Here is an 18493-nt window from a genome sequence, read left to right on the forward strand (position 1 = left end):
TTTGTTGGGAAGTGAGTTAGAGAGAAATATTCCAGGTAACGGTGTTCGTAGTCCACGCTGGCGAAGTCGTACCAGCAACCCAGCCCGTTTCCCTCTCTTCCGGCGTTTCACCGCGTGAACAAAGGTGAGCGGAACCTTTGACCAGAATGTCCAAATATTCCAGAGCAGTAGGCAGAAAAGTTGGAAATAACTCCTCTGGTGTAGTAGCCCTGATGTTCATGAGTTCTTCTCTGGTGAGAGAGCTCCGGGTACCATCACAGAAGACCGTTTTAAAGCAAAAAAAACAAAACAAAACAATGCGCACCAACATGCCGAGGCGACCATCTGCTGCGCCATACATACGCCAATACAGCCTCATCTATCGCATGCATTTTTTTTTTACTTTTGCACTTTTATTGTCATTCACTTTACTACCCCCCCCCCCCCCCCCCCCCCCCCCGCCCTTTTTATATATAAATGTCACCAAAAAAGATGTGCAAGTACATTTGAACAGCAGAGCGAATTACATCATTATATCAAGCACAGAAATCTCAGCCAAACCCACCCAGGCATCATTTTGAAGGATTTGCAGTTTGCTGATGGTATACAGTAATTTTTCACCATTAATTAACAATCTAATTATCAATCTGAATTCCCCTCATTTCTTATTGAATTATTAATTATTACACATTTTAAAAGACCAGAAATTAATCTATTTTTTAGCACTGTAACTTGTTTCTTTCAAGGACACGTCACCCAGGCCTGCTACTTGCATGAAAGTGCAAGAAGTTTATTAATCAAACTGCTGCATATTTTCCAGTTATTTACTAACGAGAGAAAAACAAAAACAAACAGATGTGAGGGAAACGTGTTTCTGGTTCAGCTTTACCTAAACCTAGTCTGCAGAGCACCTTAAATATAAAAATGTCAAGCCGGGACCTGACGAAAACTGTTGTTTAAGCCTGTTTCCAGTTTGCAGTAATTAAATACTTTCTTTTCACTTCTGATTTTAGGCATGCAGGAATAATACAAGGTTCAATGTTCTCATTTGTGCACAGCATGGTGTTTAAATGTTCGCCACTTATATTTCAAGCTGTGGCTTTAATGCTGGAGACAAAGAAAACTCTTTAAAGTGCAAGAACTGTAATTATACATTATATTCACATGGCAGCCAAGACGCAAACAGGGACCAGCTGAACTAAAGAACCTAATGCACTAATGAATATAAACAGAATAAATGTGGAGGCTTTAACATGAGAATGAGAAGGCTGTAACGGTGCAATTACCTCAGTCAATATGCACAGATTTAAAATGTCCTTCCCTGATTGCCTTGTACAGGAACAAGGAGTGTTGGGGAATGTTATTCAGCCGTCTTAACTACAGCTCTCTCTTTTCTTTTCTCTCTGTCCCAGATTTCTCACACTCTCGTTACTCCTCTCACTTGGTGTTAGTCCACAAAAGCTTGTCCTCTCTCAGGCATGTGTTGATTTGCATAAGGACTTTGAATGCTTCCCATGTGCATTCTTGCTTAGAATTCAAAGAAATCTGGTAATGTGTTGCTTTGGTTGCTGCGCTTTGTGAATTCTACTGCATATTTTGCTTTTAATCAGAGTAATACCGGCATATCTCTTTCTGTGAACCTCTGCAGGTTATGAGGAATGGAACCGGGCTCGGTGGTGCGTGCCGTGTTTGAGTTCCTCCCCAGCGTCTCGGAGGAGCTCCCGCTTTTCCCTGGCGATGTCATCGAGGTCCTGGGTGTAGTGGATGAGTTCTGGTTGCTTGGTAACAAAGATGGCATCACGGGTAAGTTTTGGCGGCTAATATCGATATTATCCATCTAATTTCTGTCATGAATTATTTTACTAAGACAAAAAAGTTTTGGCTAAGTTGATAAATTACACGATTGAGTGTTTTAACCTATTTCTGCATGTAAGGGATAATCATGGAGTCCATTCCTTCCCTTTAGTGACTGGTTGTGACGTCCAATTATTATTATTTTTTTATTGCGGGCGGGTCACTTCCAAAAATAAATCTCAATGAGAAATACAGAAATTGTATCCATCCATCCATCCATCCATCCCTCCCAGCATTCAGCTGTGTCCTTCCTCTGTCTTTAGGCCAGTTCCCCAGCACCTTCGTGGAAGAGGTTACAATCCCCAGCACCAAGCCTGGAGACAGACTCTATGTGTGCATCAATGATTTCAGCTCTACAGAGTCAGGGACTCTGCCCTTGAAGAGAGGTACGGTTGTATTTTATACACTCAGAAGTACTAAGTATGTTTAACATAATGAAAGAAGAATGACTCACTAGCATATCTGTGCACATCACATATGGTGTAACTTAACAAGGCACGTGTTTCATAAAATACCACTGTTTACATTTAACAGCTCATGTTTTCTCAGTTTAACGCTTCTTGTTGATGTTGGAGAGCTCAGGTAAATTGGTTGTTTTCTGCTTTTTTTGTCTTGAGTCTTTGCCTCCACAGTTAGATTTCACCAATTTATTTTTACTGAAACGTAGCTATGGTAATAAGTCACTTTGAAAGGTTTTTTTTGTAGCCAGCCCTGGTAAAGATGTGTAAAAAGGCTAGAAGTAAAATCATTTATATTGCAGGAGCCTAATTTCACACTAATGTTCACACTAGTTCTTTAATGTCACCATAAAATAAATCGATTTATATAATAGGTATTTAAAAAAAATAAAATGTATATATATATATATATATATATATATACATATATATATATATATATATATATATATATATATATATATATATATATATATATATACAGGTCCTTCTCAAAAAATTAGCATATTGTGATAAAGTTCATTATTTTCCATAATGTCATGATGAAAATTTAACATTCATATATTTTAGATTCATTGCACACTAACTGAAATATTTCAGGTCTTTTATTGTCTTAATACGGATGATTTTGGCATACAGCTCATGAAAACCCAAAATTCCTATCTCACAAAATTAGCATATCATTAAAAGGGTCTCTAAACGAGCTATGAACCTAATCATCTGAATCAATGAGTTAACTCTAAACACCTGCAAAAGATTCCTGAGGCCTTTAAAACTCCCAGCCTGGTTCATCACTCAAAACCCCAATCATGGGTAAGACTGCCGACCTGACTGCTGTCCAGAAGGCCACTATTGACACCCTCAAGCAAGAGGGTAAGACACAGAAAGAAATTTTTGAACAAATAGGCTGTTCCCAGAGTGCTGTATCAAGGCACCTCAGTGGGAAGTCTGTGGGAAGGAAAAAGTGTGGCAGAAAACGCTGCACAACGAGAAGAGGTGACCGGACCCTGAGGAAGATTGTGGAGAAGGGCCGATTCCAGACCTTGGGGGACCTGCGGAAGCAGTGGACTGAGTATGGAGTAGAAACATCCAGAGCCACCGTGCACAGGCGTGTGCAGGAAATGGGCTACAGGTGCCGCATTCCCCAGACCTGGGCTACAGAGAAGCAGCACTGGACTGTTGCTCAGTGGTCCAAAGTACTTTTTTCGGATGAAAGCAAATTCTGCATGTCATTCGGAAATCAAGGTGCCAGAGTCTGGAGGAAGACTGGGGAGAAGGAAATGCCAAAATGCCAGACGTCCAGTGTCAAGTACCCACAGTCAGTGATGGTCTGGGGTGCCGTGTCAGCTGCTGGTGTTGGTCCACTGTGTTTTATCAAGGGCAGGGTCAATGCAGCTAGCTATCAGGAGATTTTGGAGCACTTCATGCTTCCATCTGCTGAAAAGCTTTATGGAGATGAAGATTTCATTTTTCAGCACGACCTGGCACCTGCTCACTGTGCCAAAACCACTGGTAAATGGTTTACTGACCATGGTATCACTGTGCTCAATTGGCCTGCCAACTCTCCTGACCTGAACCCCATAGAGAATCTGTGGGATATTGTGAAGAGAACGTTGAGAGACTCAAGACCCAACACTCTGGATGAGCTAAAGGCCGCTATCAAAGCATCCTGGGCCTCCATAAGACCTCAGCAGTGCCACAGGCTGATTGCCTCCATGCCACGCCGCATTGAAGCAGTCATTTCTGCAAAAGGATTCCCGACCAAGTATTGAGTGCATAACTGTACATGATTATTTGAAGGTTGACGTTTTTTGTATTAAAAACACTTTTCTTTTATTGGTCGGATGAAATATGCTAATTTTGTGAGATAGGAATTTTGGGTTTTCATGAGCTGTATGCCAAAATCATCCGTATTAAGACAATAAAAGACCTGAAATATTTCAGTTAGTGTGCAATGAATCTAAAATATATGAATGTTAAATTTTCATCATGACATTATGAAAAATAATGAACTTTATCACAATATGCTAATTTGTTGAGAAGGACCTGTATATATGTATATATGCATATATACATATATATATATGTATATGTATGATGTGACAACATGGCGTATTTCCCTGAGCCCCACATCATGCCACCACGCACAGAGGGGAAGATGGTAAGGGAGGTAAAAACATCTCTAAAGCTCACTGTTGGAGAACTGCAGCATTTTTTAAGGTGACATTATGCTACTGCAGAAAAGATTAATTTCATTACTGGCTTTTTAGACATCTTTATTATCTGTGTTAATTAGTGTGGAGGGAGCTGTACTTTCCATTTACTGTATAGTGTTGATAGTGAAACCATATGAGAATGTTTTTATTATTATTTTTCTTATTGTCTGATGTGCTCTTGAAGTCGTTTTTGCCTTCTTAACTTTCTGGATATTATTTATACCTTTCAAACTGCTCTCTCGTTTTGAATTTCAGTATATAATACCCTACACCCTAGCCTTATTCATATATATATATATATATATATATATATATATATATATATATATATATATATATATATATATATATATATATATATATATACAGTACAGACCAAAAGTGAATTAACACATGTGGAATTATATACTGAACAAAAAAGTGTGAAACAACTGAAAATACGTCTTATATTCTAGGTTCTTCAAAGTAGCCACCTTTTTCTTTGATTACTGCTCCGCACACTCTTGGCTTTCTGTTGATGAGCTTCAAGAGGTAGTCACCTGAAATGGTTTTCCAACAGTCTTGAAGGAGTTCCCAGAGATGGTTAGCACTTGTTGGCCCTTTTGCCTTCACTTTGTGGGTCCAGCTCACCCCAAACCATCTCGATTGGGTTTGGGTCTGGTGACTGTGGAGGCCAGGTCATCTGGCGCAGCACCCCATCACTCTCCTTCTTGGTCAAATAGCCCTTACACAGCCTGGAGGTGTGTTTGGGGTCATTGTCCTGTTGAAAAATAAATGATGGTCCAACTAAACGCAAACCGGATAGAATAGCATGCCGCTGCAAGATGCTGTGGTAGCCATGCTGGTTCAGTATGCCTTCAATTTTGAATAAATCCCCAACAGTGTCACCAGCAAAGCACCCCCACACCATCACACCTCCTCCTCCATGCTTCACGGTGGGAACCAGGCATGTAGAGTCCATCCGTTCACCTCTTCTGTGCCGCACAAAGACACGGTGGTTGGAACCAAAGATCTCAAACTTGGACTCATTAGACCAAAGCACAGATTTCCACTGGTCTAATGTCCATTCCTTGTGTTCTTTAGCCCAAACAAGTCTCTTCTGCTTGTTGCCTGTCCTCAGCAGTGGTTTCCTAGCATAGCAGCTATTTTACCATGAAGGCCTGATTCACACAGTCTCCTCTTAACAGTTGTTCTAGAGATGTGTCTGCTGCTAGAACTCTGTGTGGCATTGACCTATTCTCTAAACTGAGCTGCTGTTAACCTGCGATTTCTGAGGCTGGTGACTCGGATGAACTTATCGTCCGCAGCAGAGGTGACTCTTGGTCTTCCTTTCCTGGGGCGGTCCTCATGTGCCAGTTTCTTTGTAGCGCTTGATGGTTTTTGCGACTGCACTTGGGGACACTTTCAATGTTTTCCCAATTGTTCGGACTGACTGACCTTCATTTTTTAAGTAATGATGGCTACTCGTTTTTCTTTACTTAGCTGCTTTTTTCTTGCCATAATACAAATTCTAACAGTCTATTCAGTAGGACTATCAGGTGTGTACTGTATCCACCTCCTGCACAACACAACTGATGGTCCCAACCCCATTTATAAGGCTTGAAATCCCACTTATTAAACCTGACAGGGCACACCTGTGAAGTGAAAACCATTTCAGATGACTACCTCTTGAAGCTCATCAACAGAATGCCAAGAGTGTGTGGAGCAGTAATCAAAGCAAAAGGTGGCTACTTTGAAGAACCTAGAATATAAGACATATTTTCAGTTGTTTCACACTTTTTTTGTTCAGTATATAATAACATCAAAACTATGTTAATTCATAGTTTTGATGCCTTCAGTGTGAAGCTACAATATTCATAGTCATGAAAATAAAGAAAACTCTTTGAATGAGAAGGTGTGTCCAAACTTTTGGTCTGTACTGTATATATATATATATATATATATATATATATATATATATATATTTATATATAATGAAATTACAGCTTTACCAGCCTAAAACGAGGAAAAACAAAGAACAGCTAAAACGGTGATCTCTCCCCAGTGCCATGACTTATCCCTAAAGTTGTTTGGGGGGGGAAGACGAGCTTTGGACACCAATAAGTTACCGTATTTTGAAAAACAAGTTAAAGTGAAAGCCATAATGCAGGTGGGAAGTTTAGAGTGTCCCTTTTCATCATAGTTATGGAGATTTAAGCTCTTTCACTTTCAGCTTAATTGTTACTGCAGATATGGAGAAAACATTATCTAAATAATTAAATAAAAGACATCTAATTAGTAGTCTGTTTTTTTACCGATGCTAAAGTTGCTCAATATTTATATTAAATAATACTGAATCATTTTTTTCAGTAATAGTAGGGTGTGTCAGAGAAGGAATTCATTTAAAGTTCGCAGGATAGTATTGTAGTTCTCAAGAACTGGATTTGGACAGAATGTTAATTTACCAAACTCTCCACTAGATGGCCATCAGAGGCCAAATTTTAAACTAGTTCTGTCTTCAGATGATTATTCCTTCCTTTCCATCTATCTGATGATTCTCCTTTTATCACGTGTTTTGTGATTCTTTCCTTTGCAGCTCTCAGGCATCCTTAATGGATGTTAAGAGATTCTTTGTACCAGTAAAAAACTCTTTGCTTTGTCTTTTAGTTTGACAAGAAATGGCTCCTAGTCTTATTATAGCAGCAGATGAAGCAGATGAAGTATTCAGTGCTTTTAAATGTTTAGATTTAATCATTCTTACTAGTGGCAACTGCGGCAAATATTTAAATGAACTCTAAATCTATTAGTCTTTCATTTTCATGTCAGTCCTTTTATTATGACCACATTCATGCCTCTCTGACAAATCGACATGGATGAAAGCTCATCATCTCCAACTAAATCTCTCTAAAGCTGAACTGCTTGTCTTCCCAGTCGACTCCACTAAACACCACAATATCTGCATCAAAACTAAATCCCTATCTCCTGCTCCATCAAAGGTAGCTAGAAACGTGGGTGTTATGAACCAGCTGACCTTCAAAGATTATGTTTCTAGATCGGCTGCTTCACATTGTTAATCATAAGCAGGTCTATGGTCATCTCCTGCCTGGACTACTGCAACCCCCTCCTAATCAGCCTCCCAGACTGCTGTAAAACCGCTGCAGATGGTCCAGAACGTGGTGGCATGTCTGGTATTCAATCAGCTTAAAAGAGCAAACATTACCCCTCTCTTTGTTGAGCTCCACTGGCTACCCTTAGCTGCTTGCATCAAATTCAAGTCACTGATTTTAGCCTTCAAAGGGCTTAATAAAATGGCTCCCGTGTATTTCAGCCCTCTCATAAAGACTTAATTCACAACGGAGTCACTCGAGTTGTCAAACGCTCTTCATGTAGCAGCTCCTGCACCACATTAAAGACAATCCAGACTCTTTTTATGGGTCATTCCATGATAGTAAAATGACCTACCGAGTGCTACCAGAAGAGTGGCAAGTGTCTATCTTGAGGAAACCTAGCTCCTCAGAGAGCATCTCCAACCCTAGCACCTACCCTGTACTTCTTTACCCTCCTACTGCACCAGTGTCACCCCTGTGACCTCTGACAGAACCTGACTAGTGGTCTTCCTTCTTAGTAGCTTATTGTTAGCTTTGATATTAACTGCATTGTAAGTCGCTTTGGATAAATGCATTAACATATTCAGTCAGTAACAGTAAATCATGCATTCAAAAAAAACATACATTGACAAACAACATTTGCCATATCAGTAGATCCATAGGAAACGGTCATTATTGTCCATCCAGTTGTATTTCCTGTGGTTCCAATAGCTGTGTTCCAGTTTCTGGCCCAGACACAATGGGAGGTGGAGCCGCAGTTTTTTGGAATGTGACCCCTGTGACTTCTCGCTGACCAAACAACATTGTTATAATCCCTCACTCCCAGTACAACCCACGAAAAGTTATTAAAATGCCTTGAGAGGGAAAATGCCTTGGATATCCTGATAATGTTGCCAAACCTTTGGAGAAATGCCAGGTTGATCGGAATGAAAAAGTAAAATAAAGCCTGCCAACCAAAAAGGAGGACTTATTTTGTGGAGATTTGATTACTAATGTTTTCCATCTGTATCATTTTGAACATATTTCATACAGTAGCATACAGTTCCTTGCCAATTAATAATACTTGACCCATGACCCTGTCCACAATTTGTCACATTGCAACAACGAACTTCAACATCTTTTACCTATTTTATGTGGTAGACCAACACACTGTGGCAAACATTTTTAAGGAAACTCATAAATGGTTTTCAGAAATTAAAATCTGACAAATGAATTGCCTTCTGAAGTCATTTACTTGGTAAATAAAGTCTAAAGTGTTAATCCAGCTGTTCTGTGAAGGCAACAGGGCTTTGTAGGAGAACATTAGTGAACAAACAGCATCATGGAGACCAAGGGACACGAAAACGTTCTGGAGAAGTTTAAAGCTTAAAGTTAGGTTTTAAAACAATATTCCGAGCTTTAAAAAATCTCAAAAGCTCTGGGTAATCCATTTTCTGAAAATTAATAAAGAATATGACACAACTGCAAGCCTGCCAAGATGTGGGTGTCTACCTAAGCTGACAAACAGGACAAAGAATGCATTGATCTGAAAAGCAACCAAGAAAGACTATGATAAATCTGTCAACAGGAAAACTATTACTCATGAATTCCACAAATCTAGATGAACAAAACAGTGAGAGGAAGAAAGCCATAAATGAAATAGTCATTTGCAGATTTCCACAACTCATGTGAAAGAAGGTGCTTTGTCAGATGAGACCAAAATTGAAGATTTTGACCTTTTTGGCCACACACAACACAGTTTTGTGGCAGAAAAATAACACTGCCCATTCACCTGAACACACAATTTCCACACACAAACATGGTGGGAACATCAGATGCTATTCTTCAGCAGTACAGAGAAGCCCTTCAGAGTTAATGGAAAAACAGATGGAACTAAATACAGAATAATTCTGGAAGAAAATCTGTTAGAGGCTGCAGATTACTGCAAATTCCCCTTCCAGCAGAACAGCATCCCCAAAACTAAAGCCCAGAGCTTCAATAGAATGGTTTAGATGAAGGTTGAGTCATGAGCTAGAATGGTAAAAAATTGATGTTCAGATGTTCTCCATTCAATCTGCTTGAGCTATTAAAAGAATGGGCAAAAATTAAATGTCTGGTTGTGCAACGTATTTACAGTCATGCTCCAAAAAGCAGGTTGTTTCTACAAAACATTAACTGAGAGGAATACAAATGCTCTTCACACTATTTAGATTTTATTTGGAAAAAAACTTTGAAAACTACAAAAATACATTGAAAACCATGAGCAGTAGCAATACCTTTGCAAGGCACTGTATCACAGGATACGTTTCTGGATTTATTGTTTAGTATTTAATTCTTTTGCATTTATATTATGTGATATCCCTCTGCTCTCTCTGTATCTCTAGGTGATGTGGTCGTGGTAGAGACAGGAGGGTCCATGAACCGTAGAGATTCATGGCAACGAGGCTGTAATGCTTGGGGTCTCCGTGGACCTTTTCCTGTGTCGTGTGTGAAGGAGCTGAACCTCTCTGGTCGATCGAGGCAGCTGTCAGAGCGTTCAGCTCAGGCCCAGGCTTCAGAGCTCCCACCTTACGCACTAGGTCAAGCCCGGGCTCTTATGAGCCTCCACGCGCAGCTCAATGAAGAGCTGGACTTCCGTGAGGGTGACCTGATCATCATCACAGGACGTCCCGAGCCAGGCTGGTTTCAGGGGGAATTAGAGGGCCAAAGGGGCATATTCCCAGAGGGGTTTGTGGAACTCCTGGGTCCCCTCCGGTCTCCTCAAGTCCCAGATGATGGGCAGTATTTAGATGAAGACGCCTCGGAGTTAATGTGCAAGAAGGCCTATATTGCTGGAGAGGGGACTGAAGAGGAAGTTATGGAAGAGGGGGAAGTTTTTATTGATCAAGAAGAAGAACAACAGCAGGAAGGTGTCAGAAAGGAAGAGCATGAGGAGGAGGAGGAGGGTCTGTATGGGGTTGCACTGTATGAGTTTCGGGCCCTAGAGTCAGGCGAATTGGACTTTAACGTGGGAGATCGCATTCGTATTGTGAACACTTTGGAAGACGGCTGGCTGGAGGGGGAACTGCGTGGACGGCGAGGAATCTTCCCTCATCGTTTCATCAAAATGGAAGAAAATGAGCAGAAAACTACAGAAGAAAGAAATGTTGAAGAAGAGAAGGAGAATGGAGGCATTGAAGAAAACTCTAACCATGTAGGTTCCAATAGCTCAGAAAATGTGCCTGAATTAAGGTTGTATGAGGATCATACTGTGTGGGACTTGGACTACTTTGAGAGGAATGAAGAGCAAAGCTTTCTGCATGAATATAACAGTGCCACGGCTCAGACTAATACCAGGGAGCAGAATGAAGTGAGTATAAGACTTCAGACGCAACCACATAGACCGGTGCCCCCACCTCACAAGCCACCTGAGAGACCCAGATCTACTCCTCTGGCGAGGCCTAGACTGCCTCCTCGGCCAAGCCTACCTCCGCATCACTCTGGGCAACAGATAAGCCCAAAGTCAAATGGAAACCTGTCAAGCTATTCCAACACTAACCGACGACCATTACAACCTAAACGAACTCGGAGCCTTCATAACAAACCACCTAGTCTTGGCAAGGCTTTAATTACCGTCATAGAAGGACCTAAACAACAAAGACTCACTCGCCATGCCAGTGTAAGTGATGCTGACATGAAGCAGAGTGCTGCTGCACCTTCACATTATCAAAATAAGACACAAGACCCTAATGGGATACTCCCGGCGTCCATCACCTTGGAAGCCCTGGCAACATCAGCCAGTGACCTGGAAGCCAAGCTGTCCCAGCAGCTTTTTGAGTTTGAGAAAAGCTTGACTACTTCTTACAGTGAGACCAATGTGAGCTCTGCTGCTTTTAGGAATACTTCACCCTCTGACCTGAACCAGCAATCCCATGTCTCCCGGCACTTTTCCATTCTAGGCTTCAGCAATGAAAACGACATTATCAGAGGCTCCTCGCATTCCCCCGTCTCCAACCTTTTGCATTCTAACACCTCCTCATTGGAGAGGCACAGAACCCTTCGTCCACCTCCTCCTCGTCCTCGAGTCCATTGCCCACCGGCCCCCACTGCGTACAGACCAACTCGCCCTGCTCCTCGCCCCCCTCCTCGCTCACCGAGACAAAATGGCTCTTATCCAGCCTGCAGGGCCAGAACAAATAGCCCCATCTTCCACAGTCTTGACAAAACAGTCAGCAATGTCCAGGCTGAGTTAGGTGACCCCATGGCCACCCATGAAAATGAAACCCTGCAAGATACTGAGCAAGACCTGAACAGGGAGATGGAGGCAGAAACTGAGAAGCAGAAGGAGGAAAGGTACCAAGTGCTGCTGCGACTCCAGGAAGTGGAGCATGAGATGGAGGAATATGCTCAGACTGCTGAGGAACTCAGGGCAATGTTAGAGGAGGAGGAAGAGGAGACGGCACGCTTGCAGACGTTAGAGAATCTGGAGTTCTGTAACTACACACTGGAAACTCTGGCCTTGGAGCAGCAGCAGCTACAAGGTAAGACTCTTAGGTGTTGTAATAGTCACAGACAGATCAGGACCCATTTAGACTGAGATTTTGATCTTTCTTTGATTTAATTCCCTTAAAATAAATTACAGCCAGCACATACTTCTGTTACAGAAAATTACTGATTAATGTTACTCTCCAGCCATGACAACAAGCAATAAGAATGGTACACCCTACTCTCACATCTAGATGTATCCCTGTGGATTTTATTTGACACAATGGGATAACTCAGTTGGTCACCTAAACAGCAGAAGAAATGCACAACCAAATATGAATGAAATCTGATTTCCTTCATGGTATTTCTCACTGCTATCTGCAGGTGACTTCAGGGGCACTGAAGAAAAAACTTAATATAGAAGGAATCTGAAAATGAGACACTGGTGCTTACAAGATTTCCTCTATGAGCTGTTTTCCAAATCTCTCTCATACAAACCCAGGCACAAAAATGTTACTTCTTTTAAAAAAAATACCAAGGCCTGTTTACTATATGCTGTTATTAGGGGGAATGGTAATTAAATATTTACATTTACAGGACATCTGTATGCGTGTCTTGTTGACACCTCACAAGGACCGCTTCTAGTGTAAACGCCAACCTTAAACCAGTACTTCTAGACCCAGTCCTAAACAGGTAGGGAGTTTCTGGAGTCAATAAATTGTGACTTAAGGTTGTTTTAAAGTTAGTGTTAAATTGACAGGAACGAGTTTTTATCATAATTATTGAAAATAAGATTGGTAAACCTTTAAGATGCCTCAGGGACGTTTACCGGTGTCCACACTGGTGTCCACTGGTTTTCACCTAAGATATAGGGATGTTTTGATTTGAAAATGGAAAAAACCAGGAATCATTGACTACCTCCTGAAAGTTTTTCCCATCGCTGGTTGCTGGAAGTCTTGGCGCTCAATATTTAAAATGTATCCCTGTTCAAACATTCCTGATTTAAATATATATAATATTGCCATGCCGTACATAAATAGTTTGTAAAACAACATGTTACATTTGATCTTTATTTCTCTGTTGGTCTCTGTTACACAATTTTATGATACTTATTTGAGAGACACTTCTAATGCAATCAGCTCCAGTTACTGCTTCCATAATGCGGTTTATTGTTGCAGTGAATATATGAATTCACAACTGACATAACAAGGCACTTTACAAGACAAACAGATCCAATTTATATAAAGAAATATATAATAAAAACCAGTCCTATCAGATAATTTAACTTTTTTGGTTTTATTGCTGAAAATGTTGCCACTAGGGTCTCTTAGTGCATTATTTCCATCCCAACAACAAAGTTTTATTGAGAAACATGCAGCTGGCTGCCGCTGGTGTAATGGCAACTGATTCTTAATTAACATTAAAACAGTAACAGTTTAACCATTTTTACCTGAAGATGAATTTATTAGTCAGATTACAGATTAAAGTATTCATTTGGAGACCAATTTAAGCATTTTTATTGGTGTTGCCGGATTATTTAAATACACATTCTGCCTTCCTATTCTGTTCACCATAACTGGGCTTAATACTGGGCTTAAGAAAAATAATTTCCTGAGAACTGGTCATGTTAGCTACAGGTGCCTTTAAGGACCAGTCACCTACATACCACAGATACCATTCATTTATCTCACTACCAACATCTTTGCACCCCTTTTTACATGAATAAAACAAATACCGAGTCTCTTGTCTTCAATTCAATTCAATTCAAAAATACTTTATTAATCCCAAAGGGAAATTAAATAATTAGATATTATTGCAACCCTGTCAGATGTGAAAATGTGCTAAAGATTTTGTCAGGATATGCTAGTTGTGAAGTGTTTGAAATGTTAATTATAAATGCATTAGTCAGAAACAAAGGCTTGGAGTCTACAGTGTCTAGCAGGGATAAGAGACTTTGCTTTGTCTTTCATATTTAGTGATCGCAGGTGTGTACACATCAACAATTCTCGCCGGATATTTGTTGGATAAACTTGTTACACTGCATCTAAGATGCCTCAGCACACATTTGCTTGCAGTGGGAGTTTTTTTCCATGCCTTAGCAGGGTGTGTTTCATTTATATGACGTCTGAGATACAATGGAAGCTTATTGTTATAAAGCAGAGAATGAGTCAAACACTGGGCCCTGCCTGCAGTGTACTCTGTAGTTCAAAGTCCTCCGAAGGGCTCAAAGAGGTTCAGAAGGACAAAAAAAATCACTGAGAGGGTTATAACAGTGAGATCTAGGTGATTGTTTAAGAAAGCTAACCATGTTAGTCTTTAAGTCCATATTTGTTTATGATACAGTGCTGCTATAGTATTTCAATATGTTTTAGTTTGGAATATAAGAGTTGAAGTACTTCCTGGTTTCACAAAGAGCACACAGTGTCTGTAATCAATTAATCAATTACTGGAAATGTATTGTTAATTGTTAACAAGCTGTATTTGAATGAAATCCGCACATAAATAGCAAACAAAAATATTTCTGTTATTGTTAATGATTCTTTTTGTGTGACAAGTTAGCTGTTTTTATGCAAACATTTCTAGAATCAAAGGGGGACAGAGTTGCGTCAATCAAGAGTTTTGTAGGCGCATAGCGATGCATCCAGCTGATGAGACGTTACATATTATTGGGTCCACAAGAACATGATGAGATTTTAGCAATATTTTCAGGAAAACAAGAAATCAACATTTTTTGTTTCCACAAAAAAAGATTTCATTGGATTTCATACAGTAGTAAGGACTCTTTAATCAGTGCTAAATAATTTTGTCCAGGTTTGACCGCTCCATACGAAGCTTAATTCTAAGGTGGGTTTTAAGGATTGTTTTGTTTTTACAAAGAGAATAAATTGCCTTATCAACTTTAAGCTACCTGGTGTTGAATTATAAGGGTTTGACCACTGGATATGTTAGATTTTGAACGAGATTCCCAAATGCCTTTTAGATTAACATCAATGAGAAGCTGTGAAGCAGATGCTACGTTTAGCATCGTTAGTGGCTAACGGCCAGTCACGGTATGCTCACAGTGCTTACAAACTGTTCATATCTTGTCTGTCGGCCTGTCACCATTTATTTTTTCTGCCAAGTACCCATAATGCCAAATTAACAATTTGAAAGTGGTGGGGGCCTCCTTCAGTGCTTTTATAATGTGGTTCTAGAGTTCTGATGTTCATTAACTAACCAAATCTATTGACAGTCTACTTAACAAGAATGATGGAAACCAAGCCTTGTTCTTTTATTTTATATTTTTCTGGCAGTATCTTACACTGATGCATACACAGGCTCCTCTTTTGATACACCAGAGTAAAAAGGAGAACCGGCACAAGGGGAAGAGTGCAGAAGAGTCCATAAGCGGTGTTTATTCTATCTCCAGATAGAAGTTGTCTGGACTGCCATCATGTGAGTGATTAGTGCACAGCAGTCCAAGGGGGACAGAGGGACATGCTTCGGTTGAAATGAGTGGTTGGTCACTCAAAAAGACAAATGATTAGTCTGGTCTAAGATAATGCAGCAGCATTTGGATGCACTTTCCTGAAAACAATGTAGTAAAGCAGACTGTTATTTACCAGGGAAATATCTCATTCAAATCCATGGCAACAAATAATGCATTACTTAAAATTGCTGATTCTGATCTAAGTCTACCCAGTCATTCCTTCCAACGATTATTTGCCAGATAAATTTAGTTATGCTGACTTTGTGTAAGTAAATAAAAATGAACCAATCTTTTAAACAGCTCTTTTAAAGAGCCATAAATCCCCTTCCTACTGTTGTTCCCCAGCTCAATGTGCAATTTTTAATAGCCATATTCAAAAGTTTTTACACAACTGTGTTAAGATTAAAGCACTCACCTTCAGATTTCATAATATTAACTTAGACTAAAACAGTTGTTGGATAGCTCTTCGTAACTAAGACTACTTTGATGAGAGCTATGGTTGTGTTTTACAGTTTTTCACAATTGCTAAGACACATTTTTCAAAGGCTGCTCTCCTTTTATCCAAACTGTGAACACAAATCCCAATTTTCAAGCTACATTCACAAAATTTCTTCTCTCACCTCAAAACAGTTTAATCTGTGCTCAAAACTGAACTATGTTGTCAAATTGTGCCCCGAGTCAATCAAAATCAAAAACACTACTGAACAGTCTCTGAACACTACATAAAAAAATAGAAAATACCATGCTCAGGACATGAAGCGGTTGAAATAGATATTTTTTGTTCACTGTAGGTTAAACGTATGTTGCAAAACAGAAAACCTGTGTATTTAGCATTTGTATATAGTAAGCCTACTTAAACATAATTGTAATAATAGCTGTACCTCACAAACCAGTGCTTTCTGAACTGACCTATATACAGGTCCTTCTCAAAATATTAGCATATTGTGATAAAGGTCATTATTTTCCTTAATGTCATGATGAAAATTTAACATTCATATATTTTAGATTCATTGCACACTAACTGAAATATTTCAGGTCTTTTATTGTCTTAATACGGATGATTTTGGCATACAGCTCATGAAAACCCAAAATTCATATCTCACAAAATTAGCATATTTCATCCGACCAATAAAAGAAAAGCGTTTTTAATACAAAAAACGTCAACCTTCAAATAATCATGTACAGTTATGCACTCAATACTTGGTCGGGAATCCTTTTGCAGAAATGACTGCTTCAATGCGGCGTGGCATGGAGGCAATCAGCCTGTGGCACTGCTGAGGTCTTATGGAGGCCCAGGATGCTTCGATAGCAGCCTTTAGCTCATCCAGAGTGTTGGGTCTTGAGTCTCTCAACGTTCTCTTCACAATATCCCACAGATTCTCTATGGGGTTCAGGTCAGGAGAGTTGGCAGGCCAATTGAGCACAGTGATACCATGGTCAGTAAACCATTTACCAGTGGTTTTGGCACTGTGAGCAGGTGCCAGGTTGTACTGAAAAATGAAATCTTCATCTCCATAAAGCTTTTCAGCAGATGGAAGCATGAAGTGCTCCAAAATCTCCTGATAGCTAGCTGCATTGACCCTGCCCTTGATAAAACACAGTGGACCAACACCAGCAGCTGACACGGCACCCCAGACCATCACTGACTGTGGGTACTTGACACTGGACTTCTGGCATTTCCTTCTCCCCAGTCTTCCTCCAGACTCTGGCACCTTGATTTCCGAATGACATGCAGAATTTGCTTTCATCCGAAAAAAGTACTTTGGACCACTGAGCAACAGTCCAGTGCTGCTTCTCTGTAGCCCAGGTCAGGCGCTTCTGCCGCTGTTTCTGGTTCAAAAGTGGCTTGACCTGGGGAATGTGGCACCTGTAGCCCATTTCCTGCACACGCCTGTGCAAGGTGGCTCTGGATGTTTCTACTCCAGACTCAGTCCACTGCTTCCGCAGGTCCCCCAAGGTCTGGAATCAGCCCTTCTCCACAATCTTCCTCAGGTCCGGTCACCTCTTCTCGTTGTGCAGCGTTTTCTGCCACACTTTTTCCTTCCCACAGACTTCCCACTAAGGTGCCTTGATACAGCACTCTGGGAACAGCCTATTCGTTCAGAAATTTCTTTCTGTGTCTTACCCTCTTGCTTGAGGGTGTCAATAGTGGCCTTCTGGACAGCAGTCAGGTCGGCAGTCTTACCCATGATTGGGGTTTTGAGTGATGAACCAGGCTGGGAGTTTTAATTGCCTCAGGAATCTTTTGCAGGTGTTTAGAGTTAACTCGTTGATTCAGATGATTAGGTTCATAGCTCGTTTAGAGACCCTTTTAATGATATGCTAATTTTGTGAGATAGGAATTTTGGGTTTTCATGAGCTGTATGCCAAAATCATCCGTATTAAGACAATAAAAGACCTGAAATATTTCAGTTAGTGTGCAATGAATCTAAAATATATGAATGTTACATTTTCATCATGACATTATGGAAAATAATGAACTTTATCACAATATGCTAATATTTTGAGAAGGACCTGTATGTTCCCTCACTTCATTGGCCACAAGTGTGATCAATTTTGAATTGTTGCTTTCAACTGGTGACACCTGTGCTTGAACTGTGTTTGACTTGAGATTTTCAAAAGGTTGCCAACATTTTCCCATCCAATATTTTTCAAAGAAAAGATGGAAGTTGACAGCTCACAACAATAAAGCAAACTGATTTTGTTGTACTCTTGTAGGCTTCCTGTTATCTGTTATGGTCTGTATCTTTAAATAGCTGCCTGAGTGAATGACTGACGTACCTCCGTACAGAAACAGTTTCCTTTTAAACGTGTTACATTTTGTTCCCTCTTTCACTGAAACTAAAAAACAACTAACTTCAAGTCTTCTTCCCTCACTAATGGCGTCCAAACCAAAGAGCATAAGTGTGACCTGATAGCTGTTAGGTAAAATGTCTTTACTGATTGGAAAAGATTGGAAAATTGACCGATTCCAGTTACCAGCTGTAT

At 40.2% G+C, this 18493-nt stretch overlaps 1 protein-coding gene across 1 annotated transcript in view; it reads left to right on the plus strand.

The window, feature by feature from the left end:
• The window catches only part of LOC124875221 (dynamin binding protein), a 69844-nt gene that overhangs the window by 24915 nt on the left and 26436 nt on the right, over positions 1–18493 (plus strand). The window contains exons 2-4 of the mRNA XM_047377227.1: positions 1628–1782; positions 2097–2219; positions 9957–12092. Of these exons, the coding sequence (XP_047233183.1) occupies positions 1638–1782; positions 2097–2219; positions 9957–12092 (2404 nt within the window). The 5' untranslated portion in view covers positions 1628–1637. The remainder of the gene's footprint in view (positions 1–1627; positions 1783–2096; positions 2220–9956; positions 12093–18493) is intronic.

This window comes from Girardinichthys multiradiatus, chromosome 10, assembly GCF_021462225.1.
Source record: "Girardinichthys multiradiatus isolate DD_20200921_A chromosome 10, DD_fGirMul_XY1, whole genome shotgun sequence".
NCBI lineage: Eukaryota > Metazoa > Chordata > Actinopteri > Cyprinodontiformes > Goodeidae > Girardinichthys > Girardinichthys multiradiatus.